The 21394-nt window shown below is 43.8% G+C and overlaps 1 protein-coding gene across 2 annotated transcripts in view; it reads right to left on the reverse strand.

Annotated features, from left to right (window-relative positions):
- Window positions 1-21394, reverse strand: part of fgd5a (FYVE, RhoGEF and PH domain containing 5a) — a 181626-nt gene that overhangs the window by 82888 nt on the left and 77344 nt on the right. For both annotated transcript variants that reach the window (XM_039773630.1, XM_039773631.1), the window contains exons 4-7: window positions 19355-19413; window positions 18822-18852; window positions 4369-4520; window positions 3087-3243 (exon numbers count right to left, since the gene is read on the reverse strand). In XM_039773630.1, coding sequence (XP_039629564.1) covers window positions 3087-3243; window positions 4369-4520; window positions 18822-18852; window positions 19355-19413 — 399 coding nt within the window. The remainder of the gene's footprint in view (window positions 1-3086; window positions 3244-4368; window positions 4521-18821; window positions 18853-19354; window positions 19414-21394) is intronic.

Below are 21394 nucleotides of genomic sequence, written 5' to 3' on the forward strand. Positions count from 1 at the left end.
AAAAAATCTAAAAAAACACAAAAGCACCATAACAATAAACACTAGAGGAGCTCACCACCACAGGCGCATTCACAATGAACCGCAAGGGACTGAGGGTCGTCCCAGCCTTTATAGGCCTGAGGGAAGTCTCTTGTTTCTCCAACGATGAAGTGACCATTGCTTATAAATATGGTGCCCATTTCATCTCAGAGATATACCTCAGTGGTTAAAACCAAACCTGCCTTGTATGCTTTGTGGCTTACCGTATATACTCGCATTTAAGAGTCAGGTCTTGAAACCCGAAAAATTGATCATTAAATCAGATCCCGACTTATACGCCCGTTCAAAATTACACTTAATTTTATTTAATTTTTTCTTTTTTTTTTTACATCTTCTTGCCTCCTCCAATCTCGCACCAGTTTCTCAGACACATCGAATTTGGTCGCAGCAGTGCAGTTACCGATTTCTTTCGCCACTTCAGCGACTTTTAATTTAAAACCAGCTTCATATCTTCTTCTGATTGAACACTCCATCGTAGATAAGGGATGTCCTTACGATAAAGGTGTATGAAGGTATGAGATACAAAAAACATAACACAATGCAAACATCTCTTCGGAATAGTTCAGGTATTACCTTGTGGTTACGTAGGCACAATACATAAAAAAATAAAAGGCCGTGTGCTCCGTGGTTACTCTCTCAGGTGGGCAGGCGTTAGCATATCGTAATCTCTTGGACCAACAGGGGGAGATTTCCGCATTCGACTTATACGACTGACTTTATAAAATACCGGAAATTATACGGTAAACTCAAGCCTCAACAGAACTTAAACATGAGTATATACAGTTGTTTTGAAATAAGACAAGTAGAGAAGTTTCGGTTTATAACTTTGACTTTTGGTTCAAGACAACACTTTTGAAATTTGAAATTGGCCCTCGGTTCATTTTTGTCTTCTCATTTGTGACCCCTTATTGTTCGGAAGGTTGCCGGTTCGAATCCCGTAAATGCCAAAAGGGACTCTGCTCTGTTGGGTCCTTGAGTAAGACTCTTAACCTGCAATTGCTGAGCGCTTTGAGTAGTGAGAAAAGCGCTATATAAATGCAAAGAATTATAATTATTAAGTCATGCGTACTACAGTACACCTAACTCTAATACAGGGTGCCCACAGAAACACTCCTTGATTTTAAATGGTTACAAAATCAAAACTTATTGGAATATGTTTATAAATAAGATGACAGTAAATACATTAACTGAAAACATTTCTTCTTTTCCCTGCAGATTCTTCTGTGCACTCCTTATTCCGCTAGCGGACCGTGAAATTCAAGATGGCGCTCACCCTACAGCAACACAGCTGGTGTGTGTTGGAATTTCATACAACAAAAAGTGTTGTGACTGTGCAGCGTGCTTTCAGATGCAAATTTCATGGAAATACGCCTACTAACAAGTCCATTTTGTTCCTCTGGGGGGCACATGAAAGACAGAGTGTGCGTAACCTTCACTACCCGCAACTATGGATGATCTGCAGGAACGCATCACTGAAGCTATAAACACGATCACACCGGATATGCTTCGGAGAGTCTGGTCCGAGCTCGATTATCACATCGATGTTTGCCGAGTAACAGATGGGGCGCACATCGAGTGTATGTAATCAACAGATACCATATGAAACTTTATGAGTTGATGAAACTGTAGCCTCAAAGGTGAAAGAATATTCCAATAAATTTAGATTTTGTAATCATTTAAAATCAAGGAGTGTTTTCGTGGGTACCCTGTATAATGATGAGACCTTTATTAGCATGTGGGGTGGCTGGTCCACTTTCCATCAAAAAAATGACAAATATTCCTTCCTCCCTCCACGCAAGCCCTAGCCACTCGCTTCACTCCAGACTCCTCACAGCAGGCTTTCTAAGCCTCCTTCCAGTCCTGACCCTCTTCCAGGATAAGGAATACCCTGAAGACATCCTGAGGCCGCCCCCTAGTGCCCGGAGGTGTTCCTGCAGACCAAAACAACCTTTCTATGTTACCAGGGCCAGTCAGAGTCTGTCTCAGCAGCAAGAAAGATCAACAGAGATGAAATGAGGGGGAACAAAAATCACGTGGAGGGGTCGATACCAAAACGACAAGCCGGAACCGTAGCATGAGAATCAGGAACTGTTAAAAGTCAAAGTACTTTCATTCAAACACGAGAAAACAAGAATGAGGCGGAACTGAAAAACCACTGAGACGCATAAATCTGGAGCTCCTGATGACTGGACAGACGCTGCTGCCATCTGGTCCTACGTTGGCCTCCAAGGCTTGGGGGTACATTTGAAGTATTTAAAGTGTAGTTTTTGTTTTACTCACAATATCGGAAATGGTGTGCCTATCTTTAAAGTGGCATCTGCACACACATGGGCTGTGTTCCCGAAATAGAAATAAATAACCACCATCACAGAGGAACTCCGCAGAGTTGCAGGTAGACCAATTGAATTTAAAGAACTGTGCAGACAGAGGGTCATCTCCTGGAGGTGGAACTGGACCACATGTCTACCTGGGGGGTTGCCAACCAAGATCCCGAGCTGTTTTGTCGTGTGCTGGGGGCGGCAACGCGCTGTACCAGTGCATAACCCTCAACCTGACCTGACCTGACTGGAATTTTGAGCAATTATAATAGGAATAGACTCACTGGTCTATAGAACCCCCTATTGGTCAAATAAGGAATTGCACTTAAAAGCATCGTGCACTTCCATGATTGAACTCTGGGAGTTTTTGGCGACGGCTGATGCTCCTCCCACAAAATAGAGGCACCCGATAGCAATCCAAACCTGGGTCATGGAAAGATGATAAATTTTACAGGATTAGGTTTAATGGGAGATTAGATAGGGAAAGCAAATATCAAAATCAGATGCCCTGGGACTAAAAAGCCACACAGATCTCCAAAAACACCAAGGGAAAGGCACAAAAAAATGAATAAAATGTATGAGACATACCAAGCAAAATGGCTTCCATGAAACACCAACAGCCAAATCAAAGCACGGTGGCCTGGCTATTGAAGCTCAGGACAGGACACCCTTTTTATGAAAGGCGCTATATCAGGTCTTTACAGCAAGTCTTTGCCTGGTAAGCTTTACCTCAAACTGCTGGATCATCTTTGAGAGCGTTGAAGATTTCTGACAGCACTCATCCAACAGGGCCATGTTCCTATCAAACTCGGCGATGTACCGAGTAAAGATGGAGAACTGAGCTCTCCTGGAAAGGAGGATACCCGCAATCCCCTGCTGTTCTTCCCTAAAAAAACAAAAAGAAGAAGAAATCTGTCAAGGATGTGGCATGAAGAATACGGACGTCTAAGTCCAAAGTTGTCCCTTGGTGACATCTGACATGCCAGCCTAGCTGCGTTGTATCATAGTTGTTCTGTTTAATCAAAGGTTCCCCCCTTGGTTTATCTTTAAATTTCCTTTGTGTCTTTTTTATTCTTTTTTAATTCTATTATTTATTGGTATTTATCTATTGTGAGGGACGACCGGATGTTCAACCAGGCCGGGACACCTAAAGGATGGAAGGATGGGGGAAGGCAGCCACTTTTAGACACTGCCTCCCCCAAAATGCTAGATGGAGTGTAGGGGTACCCAGGATTTCTGCAGGACATCCTGGGACTTGGAATTATATTTTTCAGCCCTGTTGGGTACCGTGGGTGCTGCCAGGAGGAGCTGTAAAAGGACCGGGTGAGCCATCTCTCATTCATAGCCCAGAAGTACTCACAAGTCACAGGAACAGAAGCTCCAAAGTACTTCTGGGCTGAAGAAAAAAGCCAGTTCTTCATTAGACCCGGAAGTGCTAACAAGTCACGTGGTCAGAAGGATGGAAGCACTTCCGGGTCAAGGACTATTTAAAGGACTGCTGGGAACCCAGCAAAGGAGCCAGAGTCGGGTGGAGGTGGACAAAGATTGCTGGGAGGTGTGGAGGAGAGATGGAGAGAGAGAATTGTGTTGATCATTGTGTTTATTTGTATGATTATTGTGGCTGGGTTGCTTAAGGCACTGTTATTAAGAAGGAAAGGAATGAAAATACTTCTTGGGACTTTAACTCGTTGTCCAGAGTGCCTGTCTGTTGGGGTTCACGGGGCAACAGCGACCCAGGAGCGTTGAAACTATCTAATTAGGTTTTTGTCTGTTAATTTAGTTTCTATGTGTGTATTTTGTGGGTGGATTTCCCAGGAGGCGGAGCCACCCTTACCTCACCTTTAAAGGACTAACCCCCCGAGGCCAATAAAGGCAGGCTGGGAAGTGAAGTCCCTTCACAGTTCATTTGAATGCACTCGGGTGGATTTTGGTGGGTCTCGTAAGTATTTGTGATTCAATTATGAGTTGAATTGTAATTTACAGAGAAACATCAAGTGGACTCGCTACTCACCATTTACTAATCCGCTCCTCCAGCTCTCCAAGGACTTCCCGGTGAAGACTGTAGACCATTGGCAGGTCGCGCAGGACGGTGGTCAGGAGCTCGTCCTCAATCAGCTGCTCACTTTGTTGTCTGTTAGCATGAAGCATCGCCTCTCGAAAGTCCTGAGGGAGCACAAGTGAAGAGAAGGATAACTCGGATCAGATACCTGCATGCAGAACTCTTCTTAGTCCTTTTTGATATGCCCATTTTAGGGCTTCCACCCACCAGTAACATCAAATTACAAAATGGCAAGTGCACGATGACCAAGACATGTCTAGAACAAAAATAGAAAACAGGCCCACTCAGAATAAGGGAAAGGATGTTTGGAATGGAGTGGGTGGCATACCTGGACTCAAGCAATCCAGGGTTCAGGTGCTAGAAGGGGATGTGGACAAAGCTACATTTTGAAATGCTTTTTCCCTCTTCCACCACCATCTTCATCCAATGTCCAGTCCCTCCACAGCATTCCTACTGCACCAACAACTACTACCACCTAAACCAGTAAAGCTAGTGGTGGGTCCACCCCAACCACCATTATGGGCTGCCCATAGATAATGATAAAGTGAGAAGACAAGTGAGGAGGCTACACACAGGAAACACTTAGGACCAAATGGAGTCAGTCTATGAGTTCTTAAGGCCTGAGCTGACCAACTTTATGGTGTCATCTTCCGGCTGTTCATTCTGTCTCTGAAACTGCAAAAAGTGTGGAAAAGCACCCTGCATAGTAAACACAGGCACCTCATGCATGTGGGTCCTCACGTCCCACATCATGAAGACCTTTGAGAGGCTGGTACTGCACTGTAGGGGTCCTCTTGAGAAGGACCACCTAGACTTACTGCAGTTTGCCTACCAGAGAAAGTGCTCTTGTGGATGAGCCTATCATGTCCTGGGCAATGAACCATCTGGTCTCTTAGTCCACAGTTTGTGAGGCTGAAGGCCTGTGTGAGCAACACTGGAGGACCACAAGGAACAGGCCTGTCATCTTTTGTTTTCACCCTGTACACCTCAGACTATGAATAATAGCATGTCAGGTCACTTGTAGAAATTCTCAGATGATTCTGCATTAATGGGGTGTATTGATAAGGGGGATGAGACAGAGGAGGGGAGTCAGGTGGAGAACGTTGAGAATGGGCTGCAACTCAACACCAGCAAAACCAAGAAATTGGTTATTGACCGCACCAAAGAACCTCAACGGCCAATTGCTATTAAGGAAGTGGAAGTGGAAGTGGCGGTGGTGCACTGTTAGAGGTACTTGGGAGTCGACATCAATGACTGGCTGGACTCGTCTCGTAACACAGAGGAATCATAGAAGAACCGGCAGAGATGGCTCTTTTAAATCATGATGTTCATAAGAAATGTGGTGATTTACTTCATGAGGTAGAAATTCATGATAAGCAAAAATAGTTGCATCAGATCCGTGAAATTTTAAAATGTGTGCTTCAGTTTAAATCTTTAAAGTCTAAAGAGAAATGTGTCATTCGTCACCCCCTGGTAAATGTCCATAGAGGGCTAGATCCCTAGTGAAGGATCAAACATTAAAAAAAACCTCATATTCATAATACTTGACCTCGAAATAGTCTTAAACGATACCCCACATGCTTATGTTTGAAATTTGTCATTTTCGACCTACGATTGGCTCTTAGAGGACTAGGACCACCGGTAAAGAATCAGATATCAAAAATACGATCATATTCATGATCAGCAATCTCGAAACTGCATCAAAAGACGCTCCATATCCCTATATTACCAACCCCCACTTTTTGCAAAGTATTCCCCCCACCCCATATGTACAACTTCAAGATCTTCTGGTCATTTTGGCAGAAGACATCTATGGGTTTACTCTTTAGAAAGGTGGATAAAATATGATCCAAAAATGACCTAAAAAGTTTTCCATTCTAAAGGGGAATCCCGAAAAGGTTTGATGTCTTGCATCACCAGACATCCAGACGAGTGAACTGTCTGTCATTTGTACTGGTTTTCTCGTTCTGGGAGTCGGGAGGCGCCCGCCAAAAAAAAACGAAGTGATGTCCAAGTGGTCAGTAAGTCATATGAACGCAATAATCGATGTACGGGATAATAAAACGCTAAGGTCTCTGTGTGTACCCAGTCTCTCGCAGCAATCTGATTGGTCCATTTTGGCTATGGTGATGTAACAGAAAGAGAAAGTGTGAGAGTGAGGAGAAGTAAAGGCGTAGAAGGCCCACTGGGAGTCGCTTTTAAAGAAGGGAAGTATAAAAACAGACAAGAGGGCGAACAAGGATAAAGTCTGAGAAGCAGATTTATGGGAATGTGTTCAACTAAGAGGGAATACCGGTCAAGAGAGGATGAGACATGTGAGGACACCAAAACCTGGTGCATAGCCCAAGAGACGCCAAATATTTTAAAATGTATTCTACTGCCTGTTTTTGGCAGATAATTTGGCTAGTATATTAATAAATGTGGGCACTGCCAAGCAGGTGAATACTAATGTATTTATAGGCACTGCGTTAGTTTAATGAAACCTCCGCATGGACTTATGCTTCAAAATGACAAACAAGGTTGTGAGGGGAGCTGTTATTCTACAAAAGATGGATGTATTTGCCTTGAACTTGGCCTTTCAAATTTAAAATACCGAGTAGCATTTGTGGATGCTGTGACCTGTAGGGGTCGCTGAAGCACCGTGAACCCCAGAAACAAGACATCTGTTGAGTGCAGATCCCTGCCAAGGAGACAGCCAGGAATCCTGCTGACTACGCCACTTGTGACCTGTAGGGGACGCCACTGAGCCCCCAAATCTCAGCCGCAACCACACATTCACAAGTCCTGGGTTGAAATACAAGGTTAATTTCAATCAAAACACCTTTAATGGATTTCTTCACTCAGTGACCACTAAACACAACTACAATACAGTTCTCTCTTTTCCTCCTCTCTCCTCCCGGACAAGCTTAGTCCGTTCTCCACTCTCGACTCCAACTCCCCTGGGTGAGGCGGATTAACTCCTTTTATCTGAGACTCAAGAGTACTCCTGGTGCTAGGACATAATAATAATAATAATAATAATAATAATAATTCTTTAAATTTAACTAGCGTTTTTCTCACTACTCAAAGCGTTCCGGTGAGCGGGGAGCCACTTCGCTAATGTGTAGCATCGTCCTGCATGATGCGACAGCAGCCATTTTTGCACCGGTACGCTCACCACACATTAGTTATTAGGTGGTGAAGTGATGAGAGAGATGGCCAATTAGAGACAGGGGATGACCACATTCTGACCACAGGGTAAGCACCCCCTGCTGGTCTCACCAACACCTCTTCCAGCAGCAACCCCAGCTTTTCCTAGATGGTCTCCCATCCAAGTACTGGTTGGGCCCAAATTATGCTTAATTTCAGGTGGATGACCTCTTCTGATGTGCAGGTGATGCGGCTGCTGCTGCACTTCCGGTCCAGGTGGAGGTCCCATAAAATAGAAATGGTACGTCCCCGCAGAATCCCCTGGTAGCACCCATGGAACCCAACAAGGCTGCACTCTGAGACTCCAGTTCCCTGTAGGTATCCAAACCCAGTGAATGCTGCCAACTAACATGATGGGGAGAAAGTCCTCAGAAGCTGTTGTCTCCACTGGTCTTTCCATTGCATTGGCCTCCTGGCTGGGTAAGGGTCCTCATACCATCCTGATGCATCCCATCTCTTAAAACATATTGACTGTCATCCACAAAGTTTGTGATGTATTGTTATATTTTAAAGACCAGCAGGGGGTGAGATCTTCTCTGTGGGGGCTTCCTTAAGCCACCCATGTCAGCCATTCAATGAGCCTTATGTTCAACCACTCAGTAAGTTTTAACTTACATTTATGAACATTTATTGTCAGCTACAAAAAAGGACTGGGGCCTGGTGAGAATCGGAACCTTCTTTCTCTGTTTTGTTTTCTTCAAAGTAAGGACGGACCCCCTATCGGCTTGGTTTGGGATGAGTCCTCCATTAAATCCAAAAATCCCCCCACCCCAACAAAAAAAAAAAAGCAATGCAGTCGTAACAAAAGAAACGAGTGAATTCACTGCAAAGTCTGAAAGCATTCCTTCCCGAGGTGCAGGATCCCATTGCTGCTGAGGCCAGGAAACAGACATTCACATGGAGTGATGTCAGAGAAGCTGAGTGGGTGGAAGGCGGTCGGGGACCTGCTAAGTAGCCTCGCCCGTCGGACCGAGCCCTCTTCCTCTGCTCTTATCCATCTCCAAAATCTGGCTCTTGTTAGATTCAGGGGGGCTGGACGTGGACTGGGCGTGGGTTCATGTCAATAACTACTCCAAGGTGAAGAATGTTTTTGTTTCATCCATCGCTGACTCACAGATGACTCCTACGTTTCCATTTCTGCTATTCTGACCTTAGTAAAAAAAAAAAGCAAAACTCACAGCCCAGCAAGAACACCTGAATGGAGATGGAGAGCTGCCTGACCGTCCACTTCAGTGCAAGTGATCACAGAGGTCCGTCTCTGATAAAAACCTGCCCTTCTCTTTCCTCTTCTTATCACTTCCACCCCTTCAATATACGTGGATCAAGGGGTCCCCAGCTCCGGTCCTGGGTGGGCCACAGTGGCTGCAGGTTTTCATTCTAACCATCTTCTTAATTAGTGACCTGTTTTTGCTGTTAATTAACTTCTTTTGAATGAATTTTAATTGACTTGCTTTTGAAGACTTCTTCTTCTTCTTCTTGTTTTTGCTGCTCCCATTAGGGGTCGCCACAGTGGATCATCTTTTTCCATATCTTTCTGTCCTTGTCATCTGTTACACCCATCATCACCTGCATGTCCTCTCTCACCACATTCATAAACCTTCTCATAGGCCTTCCTCTTCTCCTTTTCCCTGGGAGCTCTATCCTTAGCACACTTCTATCATTATACTCAGCATCTCTCCTCTGCACAAGTCCAAACCAACGTAATCTCGCCTCTCTGACTCCCAACCATCCAGCTTGAGCTGACCCTCTAATGTCCTCATTTCTAATCCTGTCCATCCTCGTCACACGCAATGCAAATCTTAGCATCTTTAACTCTGCCACCTCCAGCTCTGGCTCCTGCTTTCTGGTCAGTGCCACCATCTCCAGCCCATATAACATAGCTGTAATGTTTGTTCCTACTAATCACACAACAAGAACAATAACAAATCTTTGAAGGAAAAAAAAATGATTTTCACAACAGAGTGCCACCTCCATCACCTCCAAGTCCTCTCTCACCACCTTCTCTTAGGCCTTCCTCTTCTCCTCTAGCCTAGCAGCTCTATCCTTAGCACCCTTCTCTCATTATACCCCTCATCTCTCCTCTGCACAAATCCAAACCAACGCCATCTCGCCTCTCTGACTTTGTCTCTAAATCATCCCACCTGAGCTGACCCTCTAATGTCCTCATTTCTAATCCTGTCCATCCTCGTCACACCCAATGTAAATCTTAGCATCTTTAACTCTGTCACCTCCAGCTCTGTCTCCTGTGCCACCGTCTCCAGCCCATATAACACAGCTGGTCTCACTACTGTCCTGTAGACCTTCCCTGTCACTCTTGCTGATACCCGTCTGTCACAAATCACTCCTGACATTCTTCTCCACCCTGCCTGCACTCTCTTCTTCACTTCTCTTCCACACTCCCCATTACTCTGTACTGTTAATCCCTTAGTATTTAAACTCCTCCACCTTCGCCAACTCTACTCCCCTCATCGTCACCACTCCTCTGACCTCCCTGTCATTCACACACATGTATTCTGTCTTGGTGGTCCTACTGACCTTCATTCCTCTCCTCTCATATCTCCACCTCTCCAGGGTCTCCGCGGCCTGCTCCCTACTCTCGCTACAGATCACAATGTCATCAGCAAACATCAGCTGGTTAGGGTCCCCAGCCATTTGCCACAAAGCTTTCCAGTCCACACGCTCTTGAAGACTCAGACCCCTTAGTTGTTTCTTTTTCCTTAATTCTCTGCTAAACAATAATGAGATACAAAATGAGCCAAAATAAGACCAGCACACTGCATCCATCATACAATATTTGAATATATCAGATGATTGTGGTGAGCGCCCTCTTCTACGCGGTGGTGTGCTGGAGAGGCAGCATCAAGAAGAGGGACGCCTCACGCCTGGACAAACTGGTGAGGAAGGCAGGCTCTATTGTAGGAATGGAGCTGGACAGTTTGACATCTGTGGCAGAGCGACGGGCGCTGAGCAGACTCCTGTCAATCATGGAGAATCCACTGAACAGGATCATCTCCAGACGAGGAGCAGCTTCAGCGACAGACAGACTGCTGTCACCGTCCTGCTCCACTGACAGACTGAGGAGACCCCACACTATACGACTCTTCAATTCCACCCCAGGGGGGGTAAACGTTAACATTATACAAAGTTATTGTCTGTTATACCTGCATTGTTATCACTCTTTAATTTAATTAATTAATTAATTAATTAATTAATTAAATTTCTTATCAATATGCGGCTGCTGGAGTTTGTGAATATCCCCTTGGGATTAATAAAGTATCTATCTATCTATCTATCTATCTATCTATCTATCTATCAATCTATCATATAGTGCCTTTTATATCTATCTATCTATCTATCTATCTATCTATCTATCATATAGTGCCTTTTATATCTATCTATCTATCTGTCTATCTATCTATCTATCTATCTGTCTATCTCTCTATTTATCTATCTATCTATCTATAAAAGGGTGAAGGTCTCAGGAATGCTGATCTGCTCTGGTCCACAAAACATGTTAACAGAGCTCTTAGTACTAAGGTCTCATACCGTGTTAGCCATTAGGAATGTAGTGAGTAGTCAAGCAAAATGGCACCTTTTAAATTGGTGAACTAAAAAGATTACAATATACAAGTTGTGGAGGTCCTCCCTGCGTGGAGTTTGCATGTCCCCCCCGTGTCTGCGTGGGTTTCCTCCCACAATCCAAAGACATGCAGGTTAGGTGGATTGGCGGTTCTAAATTGGCCCTGGTATGTGTGTGTGTGTGTGTGTGTGTATGTTCTGCAGCGGGTTGGTGCCCTGCCCGGGATTGGTTCCTGCCTTGCGCCCTGTGTTGGTTGGGATTGCCTCCAGCAGACCTTCGTGACCCTGTGTTTGGATTCATCGGGTTGGAAAATGGATAAAATGGATGGAAGTTATGGAGGTTCAGCCCCAAACACACAAAAAAAAAAACAGATGTCCAAGAAACACGCACATTTAATATTTTTTCTGTGTATACAGAACCTCGCAATGCCTTTCTCTACGCATTCAGTCCCTTTCTTTCTTCTTCTTCTTCTTCTTCTCCTCTTCTGTTGCCCTCACTCCTCTTCTCACAAGCTCGGTCTTCTTCTTCCTGACTAATGGAGTGAGGCAGCCCTTTTCATAACACCCCGGATGTACTCCAGTTGCTTCGCAATAATCTTCCGATTACACTTCCTGGTGTGGCAGAAGGGCCGAATGAGCACCCAGAAGCACTGGAATTTCTTCCAGCAGCACTTCCGGTTGTGGTTCCATTATCCTCTGGGCACCCCCTGGTGGTGGACACGGGCCCCAAAAGGGCCGAGCATCCAAGCTCCAATCCTGTGGACATGACGCAGACCAAGGTGGCTGCCCTCTCGTGGTCCAGGACAGGCATTGTCCCTCTACCTGGTCCTTCCAGGTGTCCCCAGCCATTCGCCACAAAGCTTTCGAGGCAACTTAGGACCCTTCTTGAGGCAAGATGTCATCAATAATTACATAATTAATTACATCTTAATTACATTAATTAATTACATCTTGCCTAAAGAAGGGGCCTGAGTTGCCTCAAAAGGTTGCATATTCTAATCTTTTTAGTTCGCCAATAAAAGGTGTCATTTTGTTTGACTCCTGACTACAGAGCTCTTAGAAAAGAGAAAATCCACAATTTCGGACATGTCTGCTAATGCACAATGAGAGTAGCAACAAGCTGTGGAATTAAAGAACGGGTGTAATGAACGACAAGACTCTGCGCCTCATGAAGCCACTGGTTGGAGTTTGAGGCCCTGACTGAGTTGGTCTTCTGTTGGCTCCCTCACTTCAACATTTCATTTCTGTTTGGGTGCCATTTAAGGAAAGAAATGAAGCAATTCAGAGGGTCAAACTGTAAAAAATCAAGTCGATTAACATGAAAGGAAAAAGGAGTTAATTAGCAACAAAAACGGGTCACCAATTAAGAAAACAGTTAGAATGAAAACCGGCAGCCACTGCGGCCCTCCAGGACTGGCGTTGGGGACCCCTTACGTGGAAAGTCGTCATGTGCACTGCTTCCACCTTCATCATCAACCCTTCATAATCATCATTACCTTCATCATCATCATCTGTTTCTCTGATGGCCTTCATCTTATTCTTTCCTGACCTCTTGCTCTTTCCTCATCCAGGCCAAATCTCCACACTGCTGCTTTACTGTCTTCGTATCACTCCCACTACTCTGCATCCTCAGACATAATAAATCTGCCTCTTCGTCCACCATCACCATAATGGTCTCTGATTCTATAACCACCATCATCATTTCTGTCAGATTACCAGCAGCATTTCATTTTGGTTTTCCAGTTGGAGCACAGGCAGGAGAAGTGACCTGTTTAGGGCCATATTGTGGTGTCAGTAGTGGGATTTGAACCCACAACCCCAGGGTATGAAGTTCAAAGCCTTAACCGCTACACCACACTGCCTATCATCACATGGTGGCTTAAAGACTTTGCTTGAAGGCATCAAGCTGCTGCACTGTCAGCAAATTCCTGCAGGTGCCTACGACTGCAGAAGAGACGCGCTGTGACTGTGCGCCTCTCAGTGGGCTCCTGCCACACACCTGCCTGTGACCAATGACAGTTCAGTGACAGCAGCAGAGAGTGAAGGCCATGACGGTGGCTCTTGGCTGCGAGGAGAGCTGCGCTGCACTGCACTTGGGAAAGCCGAATGAATGATCGTGCCCAGACGAACCTCAACCAGAGACCCTGCCACCCACCTTAAATGAGGGCTGCCATTCATGGCATGACAATAAAAATTTTAAACACACACACACACACTTTACAGTTAGCCCGAGTCAGGGCGGAATCGCTAGCTGAGGCAGCAACAGGAGCAGCAGGCTAAATCATAACACAAATGAGCTCCCTCGCCCCTGAGGTTTCTCTGATTGGTTTTTCTCCTCCATCTCTGATGCCTGCTGTTTTGCTGCAGACAATTTAATTGAGCTTCTGCAAAATGAGAGCCCTGTGCATTTCTGTGCCTACGAAAAGGGGGGAGCTTCATGCACGAAAGACAAAACTTGAAAGCAGATGTGACAACGCAAAGGCCATTAGGCTGTTTCAAGAGACAGGAGGGGTCACCTAAAGTCGATGTAACTTCAAGTCCTGGGGTACGTCAGACTTGCCGACTCCGGTTGCCGATCTCGATGTTGGACCCTGTCAGTTCACACAACTGAAAATCGTTGAAGAATATCAAATTTACTGACGGAGTGACGACCTTCCAGAACAGTCATGTTTACCTTTTTGTGACAGCCAGTTAACTGTCCCAAAGCATGTCAGTCCCGAAACAGTACCACAAAAGTCCGCTAGAAGGGGAAATCCTGTCAAAAAACCCCGGCCGCGAACAGTAGAACCTTCATAAAATAAAAGATTTATTCTTAACAAAACTGCTCTAAAATAACACGAAGCTCTGTGGAGTACAAAAAAGGACAAAAGGAATTGCCTAAAACAATAAAAGCGATCCAAGCCAGCAGTGTCCCAAATACACAATCCGGCGGCGAAGTCAAAAAACAGAGCGCAAATGGTTACAAATTCCAGAAATCACAAAGCACGAGTGAATGACACACAGTAACTCACCGACTCCCTAGCGCATTCGAGTGAACCGCCAGGAATTGTGGGAAACCCTCCCCTTTATAGGGCTGAGGGGCAGTCCCTAGCAGTGACGGGCAGGTGGCCCCACCCCTTAGGGAACCACACACAAAACCCAAGGCACATACTGAAGGTTATGTAATAAAATAGCAATATTGACATAGACAAAAGAAGCAAAATTGAACAAGACAGACATCAACCACGAAAGTGAACCCCAGCCAGGACATAATAATAATGACGTACTGCCTGATGGAGCCGGTGCTGTACAAAGGGTTAACGGGTACGTCAAGTTCAGCCGCATTCTCGTCCCTTTTTTCATCTAATTAAACATAAGACATCGGAGAGATGAGCTTCTCTTCTGTGATTCAAGTTCAAAGCCCCTTAGCGCTGCATTTTACGAATCGCCCTTTCGACTGAACACTCATTGGTGGTCAGCTCTGATGCACGCAGAGCCCACCACGACAACTAAAGACAAAAATCAAACCCTTTTGAGGAGTGAGTCGCTGGGTAAGTAGGGCTTGGAGAGTGGCCTTCAAGGTAGTGTTGCCAATTACGTCCAACTTGCTAAGATTGTGAAAACGAAGGCTATGAATGAAAATCACTGGAAAAGTCCTGTAATGTGACATGCCATTTTAGGGGTCTGAAGGGTGATGTGTTGGCCCGAGACATGATGCCCACTTTTAATCTCACTTTATGTGGTGTCTTTGTCTTTCTATTGTAGAAGACACAAACTTCACTCATAGTTTAGATGATACAATGCCAAGCCTTTTTATTAAAAACTAGCTGTACTATCCATCTAAGATGGATTGAAATCTAAATAATCAACACGAGACCTCAAGTGTTAACATTTGCAGTGTGCCATCTACTGGACTGTATTTTGTTATACATGTAGTAATAAAGTGCATTGGATTTGTCATTCCAACGGGTGGCGCATCACAAACATCATGCTTAGCTGTAGATGGGTGACTTGTTCTGAAGTGCAGGTGGCATGGCTGCTAAACAGATTAAATCATCCATCCACCCATTATCCAACCCGCTATATCCTAACTACAGGGTCATGGGGGTCTGCTGGAGCCAATCCCAGCCAACATATGGTGCAAGGCAGAAAACAAAGCCTGGGCAGGGCACCAGCCCACCGCAGCAGATTAAAACAGATTGTTAAAATTCAAACATGCTCGTGATTTTAAAATGAGAATAGCACAGGAGCAGTTCAGGATTTCTTGATTTGTTAGTATCCTGCACTGTACATTGAAGATGTCCTAATATTATTATTATTTATTATCTGGTGGACTCCTTTATCCAAGGTGAACATCTGAGAGATGCCATTGATTGCATTTCTTTCTTTCCTCCTAATTGGAGCACAGGCAGGTGAAATGACCTGCTAATGGTCATGGGATTTGAGCCCACAACCTGCAAAACCTTAACCACTTTGCTGGCCTAAAATAGTAGGACTCTAAAGTGAAACTGCTTTTTTTGTGAGGAAACACACATTTCAGACCTTCAGACCAGTTTTTAAGAGCGCATGCAGTCCACCGAACGCCCACCTCGGCCCGCCATTTCGAGATGCCAGCCCCAGTCAGTAAAACGTCAGCCCGGCAGGGGCGTAGCTCGAGTGCGTGTCGTTCGGGGCGGGGCTTCAATTTGCCGCCCTCCAACATATTTGAATATGTTAACCTATTTAATTAGAAAATTAAAATGACGCATAGAGAAAAATTAAGATACATTTTGTATAGATTTATTCTGTATATATAGAGAAACAGCAATAATTTTTCACATATAATTATTTATAAGCATCAGCTAGACAAGAATATAGTATAGACGCACTAATAAGCCGTGTGCAAATTATGAGTTTAATATAATTACGCGGCGAAAACCAGAACCAGTGTAGTGTACAAGTGATAGGTGCGGATGTTTTCTGTGCAGAGCAGGAACGCATTCGGATTGATAACGAAATGGAATTATAAATTGTAAATTAGTTGTTGATCTTCCTAGAAATTATTATCGGTGTAATGTTTATGTTTATTTTTGTTATTGCCTCATAAATTTCAACTGCTATATCTGATGCCGTCACAGAAGGACAGTCTGAAAATTATTTTTGAAGCATTTGTAGGTAAAAATCAGAGAATTGTAGTTTTTTTTTTATTCGTGATTCATATTTTACCGAACCCTACTGCTTACACACGAATTGTACTGAGCCTTTTGGCCAATAATGTCGCCCCCAAAATGTGCCGCCCGGGGCGGAGCGCCCCTAGCTACGCCACTGCAGCCCGCGACAAGAAACGACCAGCGCTTCAAGAGTTAACAACAATTAAACGCGCAACAGGATCAATGAGGAAAATTAATTAAAAATTTAGCAGCCCACTAATTAAATGGCCGGCGTAGCTGCTGAATATTTATTAAGGAGGACATTTACTTGCAAACAGTAGGGGGAAGAAAGAAAACAATTAGAAATAACTCAAGAAACAAGCGAAGCCTGCCGATAACAGAGAAAGAAATGTCCGCGCAATGAAGTTGGCAAAGGTCGATCGTGAAATGAATGAACGTTTAATTATTTATTAACACTGCACGCTGTTCGGCGGATTGAACCAGCGTGCGTGAACGTGCGTGAGTGTCCGTTCAAGGGAGTCGCAGGTGCGTTGACGAGTGTGCGCGTGCAGCAGTGAGAAGGCAGGTGTATGTGTGCGCGGGCGTGCGCGAGCACGTGTGCGTGTCAGTCTGTCTGTCTGCACGTAGTGCGTTCTGCTCGTATTCAGCCCCTTCCCTTTTTCATATTTTTCTATGTTGCAGCCTTATACTAAAGTCATTTAAATTAATATCTTCCCATATCAAATGATGAAGCCAAATCAGGATTTTAGAATTTTTGCCAAATTAATAAAAATAAAAAATTAAAATATCGTGGGTGCTCCATGCATGGAGTTTTCATGTCCTCCCTGTGTCTGTTTCCTCCTCCGGTTGCTCCACAGCCCAAAGACATGCAGGTTAGGAGGGCTGGCATTGCTACAATCGCCCCCACAGTGTGTGTGTGTGTGTGTGTGTTTTCTTTCTGTGATGGGATGCCACCCTGCCCAGAAACATCTACTACACAAATATGGAATTTCCTAAAACAGTCCAAAAGTAGCCCAGTGTCAGTATTTAAATAAAGGCTGCCAGGCTCGCCCGGTGTGTCACAAATGACTTCTAATCTTATAAAGCTGCTTACTCGTCCAAGTATTGTTTAATGCTGAAGAATTCATATTAAAATGTCAAACATACAATTCATTTTTATCTGCAGACGTGAGGTAAACAAGTGTTATTAGTGTAAAAAGTGCCCCCCATAGAGCCACTCTGACGCAGTTTTTTTTCTTTGCCTGCTAAGCATTCTTAAAAGGTCAAAAAAGTAAAAAAAAAGATGAATTTCAATAGCTGTGAGTCATTGTGCTATAGATATGCATATAAAAAATGTGAAGCCATGCAGGTGGCACGGTGGAGGAGAAAGAAAGAAAGAAAGAAAGAAAGAAAGAAAGAAAGAAAGAAAGAAAGTCCAAGTGTTGTGTGCTTACAGTCTGAGTGGTGTACTATTGGCACACATTGCAATGTTTGAGAGGTTTATTAATCATTATAGGACAGCATGTCTTATGTTCATTCTGTACTCACTGTTTCTAACATCTGAATTTGTTTAGCTTAAGTACTGAATAATTTAATACTGTTCATTTCATTTTCATTTTTCATACATGTCATTTAGTATCCATTCAGTCTGTCATCTTGCCAATAACTCAGACACTGGCTGTTGAACTCACCGAATTGGCCCTGCACTGGACTAACGTTAACTCCCTACTGGTGTCTGATACTGCTGGGATAGGCTTCAGAAATAGAGATATGAAACATTAGATAAATACTGTATTGAATAATTGTGGCTTTCAGTGCTACAGAATAGAATACAGAATCAGCTAGAGACATCATTTTATTTGTTGGTATCACTTCACATCAGAGATACTGATGATATGATGATATGAAAGGCACTATATAATACATAGATAGATAGATATTTTAGCGTAGTTGGCAGGATTAGATAGATAGATAGATAGATAGATAGATAGATAGATAGATAGATAGATAGATAGATGTGAAAGGCACTATATAATAGATAGATATTTTATCGTAGTTGACAGGATTAGATAGATAAATAGATCGATAGGTAGATGTGAAAGGCACTATATAATAGATAGATAGATATTTTAGCGTAGATGGCAGGATTAGATAGACAGACAGACAGACAGACAGATAGATAGATAGATAATTTTTTCCCCAAGTATAAATCATATTATTCATCAAGCAGGTTAAGCCACTTCACAGTGCTTGACTTCTACTTACATTTCCCATTTTTTCCCATTGGAGTTCCATTTAATCAAAGACTTAATATCAAATGTAATGGCAAAATTGAAAATTCCCATATAATAATTCATTTTTTAATGCATTTATAGGTAGGAAGCTAAAATTGCAAGTTATTCACTTGTTTTTTCTTTTCTGAAAGAAATGGTCATCCGTCCATCTTTACAAACATTTTAGAAGCTCAAATTGATTTTTCTTTTTTTTGTTGCTTTCAAAAATGAAAATGAAGGCTAAACATCATCTTACCACGTGAAGCAGCTTCAGGCTGTCCATATACCTGAAAGAAAGAGATGAAGGAGAGGACAGTCAGCAGTCTGATCCCAGGCTACTGCAGGGTCTCCTAATCTGACACTCCTTTCTCAAGGCCAACATGGTGTGTGACATCTGAGCTGCACTCTTTTCAGTTGGCATCTCTGACTCACACTGACTGGATTTGGAACACAAGTGCAGGTGCCCAGTTCCTCATGACTCCATTACAGACTTCAGGTCAGTCACTGAAACCTCCCTGATGGGCAGGCAGTTGTGATGTTGGCCTTATGTCTCTCATGCCTCCCAATTAGGATCACATGGAGTTAGAGCTTTTCTAAACAGTGCGGTCATCTTGACATAAACACCAACGTACTGCAGGGCACACTCACATACAGTACACAGCCAGTTTAGAGTTGTCAGATGGGAAACGCAAATGTTGGAGAACAAAAATCAGCCATATAAACATAGGAAAAGTGGACCGGCTCTCATTCAGTAAGAATATAAAATGAATTGTCATTGGGTATACTTACACTTTTTCTGAATCCAGCAGCTCCTTGGCTATATAAAATGCTCTTGACTGGCCATCAGCCTGTTTACAAAAGATAGAAAGAAAGAAATTATATTAAACAAAAATTGACATTTAGGCATGCTTACTGTAATTACATTAAAGGACTGTGGGAGGACACCTTGAATGGGACCCCCTGTTCAATGCAGAGATTGGCAGCTTGTACTGATACATCACGTCTCCGCACCCACCATGCAATGAACCACCTCAAGGTCCCAAATTAGTACCCGAGTGCAGCTGCGCATTGGGTGACACCTCAGCATCACACTACTTCAAATGGAGTGGAACAGGGTGAGGTTTTGTTCAAGTGACTGGCGGGCCAATCCTGCCACCAACCCCTGAGTTTTCCCTGAAAGTTGCAGGACCTCCTTGAAGGGCTGGATGCAGGTTAACGTTATACCCCAGATGGAGCAATAGCTGGTTAAGAGCCTTTGGCATTTATAGAATTTGAACGGGCAACCTTCCAATAGATAGATAGATAGATAGATAGATAGATAGATAGATAGATATATAGATAGATAGATAGATAGATAGAAAGGCACTATATGATAGATAGATAGATAGATAGATAGATAGATAGATAGATAGATAGATAGATAGATAGATAGATAGAAAGGCACTATATGATAGATAGATAGATAGATAGATAGATAGATAGATAGATAGATAGATAGATAGATAGAAAGGCACAATATGATAGATAGATAGATAGATAGATAGATAGGAAAAGCACTATATACTAGATAGATATTTTAGAGTAGTTGGCAGGATTAGATTGATAGATAGAAAGAAAAGGCACTATATAACAGATAGATAAGTTAGGCACTATTGTATAAAATAGATACTTTAGTGTAGTTGGCAGGATTAGATTGATCGACAGAAAGGAACAGGACTATAAGATAGATAGATAGATAGATAGATAGATAGATAGATAGATAGATAGATAGATAGATAGATAGATAGATAGAGTAGCTGGCAGGATTAGATTGATAGATAGACAGAAAAGGCACTATATAACAGATAGATAAGTTAGGCACTATTGTATATAATAGATACTTTAGCGTAGTTGGCAGGATTAGATTGATCGACAGAAAGGAACGGGACTATAAGATAGATAGATAGATAGATAGATAGATAGATAGATAGATAGATAGACATGAAAGCAGGCCCAGCCTTAGGCATAGGCGAAGAAGGTGACCGCCTAGGGCCCTGGCGTCCGGGGGGCCCCGGATCGACGGCAGCCAGGCCCCCGACCCGCCCCTCCCCTCGCATGTTTAAATCACGTGGGCCAGCGGGGACGTGTCCGCGTGGGCAGCTGTCTATAAAAGCGGAGCAGTTTGAGTCAAGATCTCTATGGGTCAAACATTCACATCAGTGAATCAGCCCTCATCATCATTCGTCGAAGAAGAAGAAAGAAGAAGTCAAGATCTCATAAATCCTTCCACCTCGCAGCTAACTACTCCGGGTGAAAAAGGGACCCAGGGTGATGACCTCGTAACGTTACAAGAAAACGTCTCCTTGGTCTAAGTTTCATGCATTTCGCAGAGCTTCCAGGGGGGCTCTGGACCCTCCTTTCGCCTAGGGCCCCATAATACCTAAGACCGGGCCTGATGAAGGGCACTATAAAAGATAGATATTTCCCAGTCCTAGACAATGTAACACTTTCATGTGCCGTGGGAATCAGTCATCAGAACACCACCTCAGTAGCTGCCCAAAGGTGCTTGTAGAGGGCTGTTAACACTGGCACCATGACCAGGTGCTGAAGGCAGTCACTGACAGTTTAACCACAGCAATCAATACCAGTGGGCACCATCTTCCACTGAAGAAGACTATCTGCTTCATCAAAGCAGGAGAGTAACCCCATAACCGGCCGAAGTCTAGAAGTCTGGTGTCCTCACCACAGCCTCTGAGTGGCAGATCAGAGTAGATCTAGGCAAGCAGCTAACATCTCCAGTCCACATTCTGTGAAGAGCGCTCCAGCCAGACATGAGACCACCAAATAGCT

The sequence above is a fragment of the Polypterus senegalus genome, chromosome 12, assembly GCF_016835505.1.
Source record: "Polypterus senegalus isolate Bchr_013 chromosome 12, ASM1683550v1, whole genome shotgun sequence".
Classification (NCBI taxonomy): Eukaryota; Metazoa; Chordata; class Cladistia; order Polypteriformes; family Polypteridae; genus Polypterus; species Polypterus senegalus.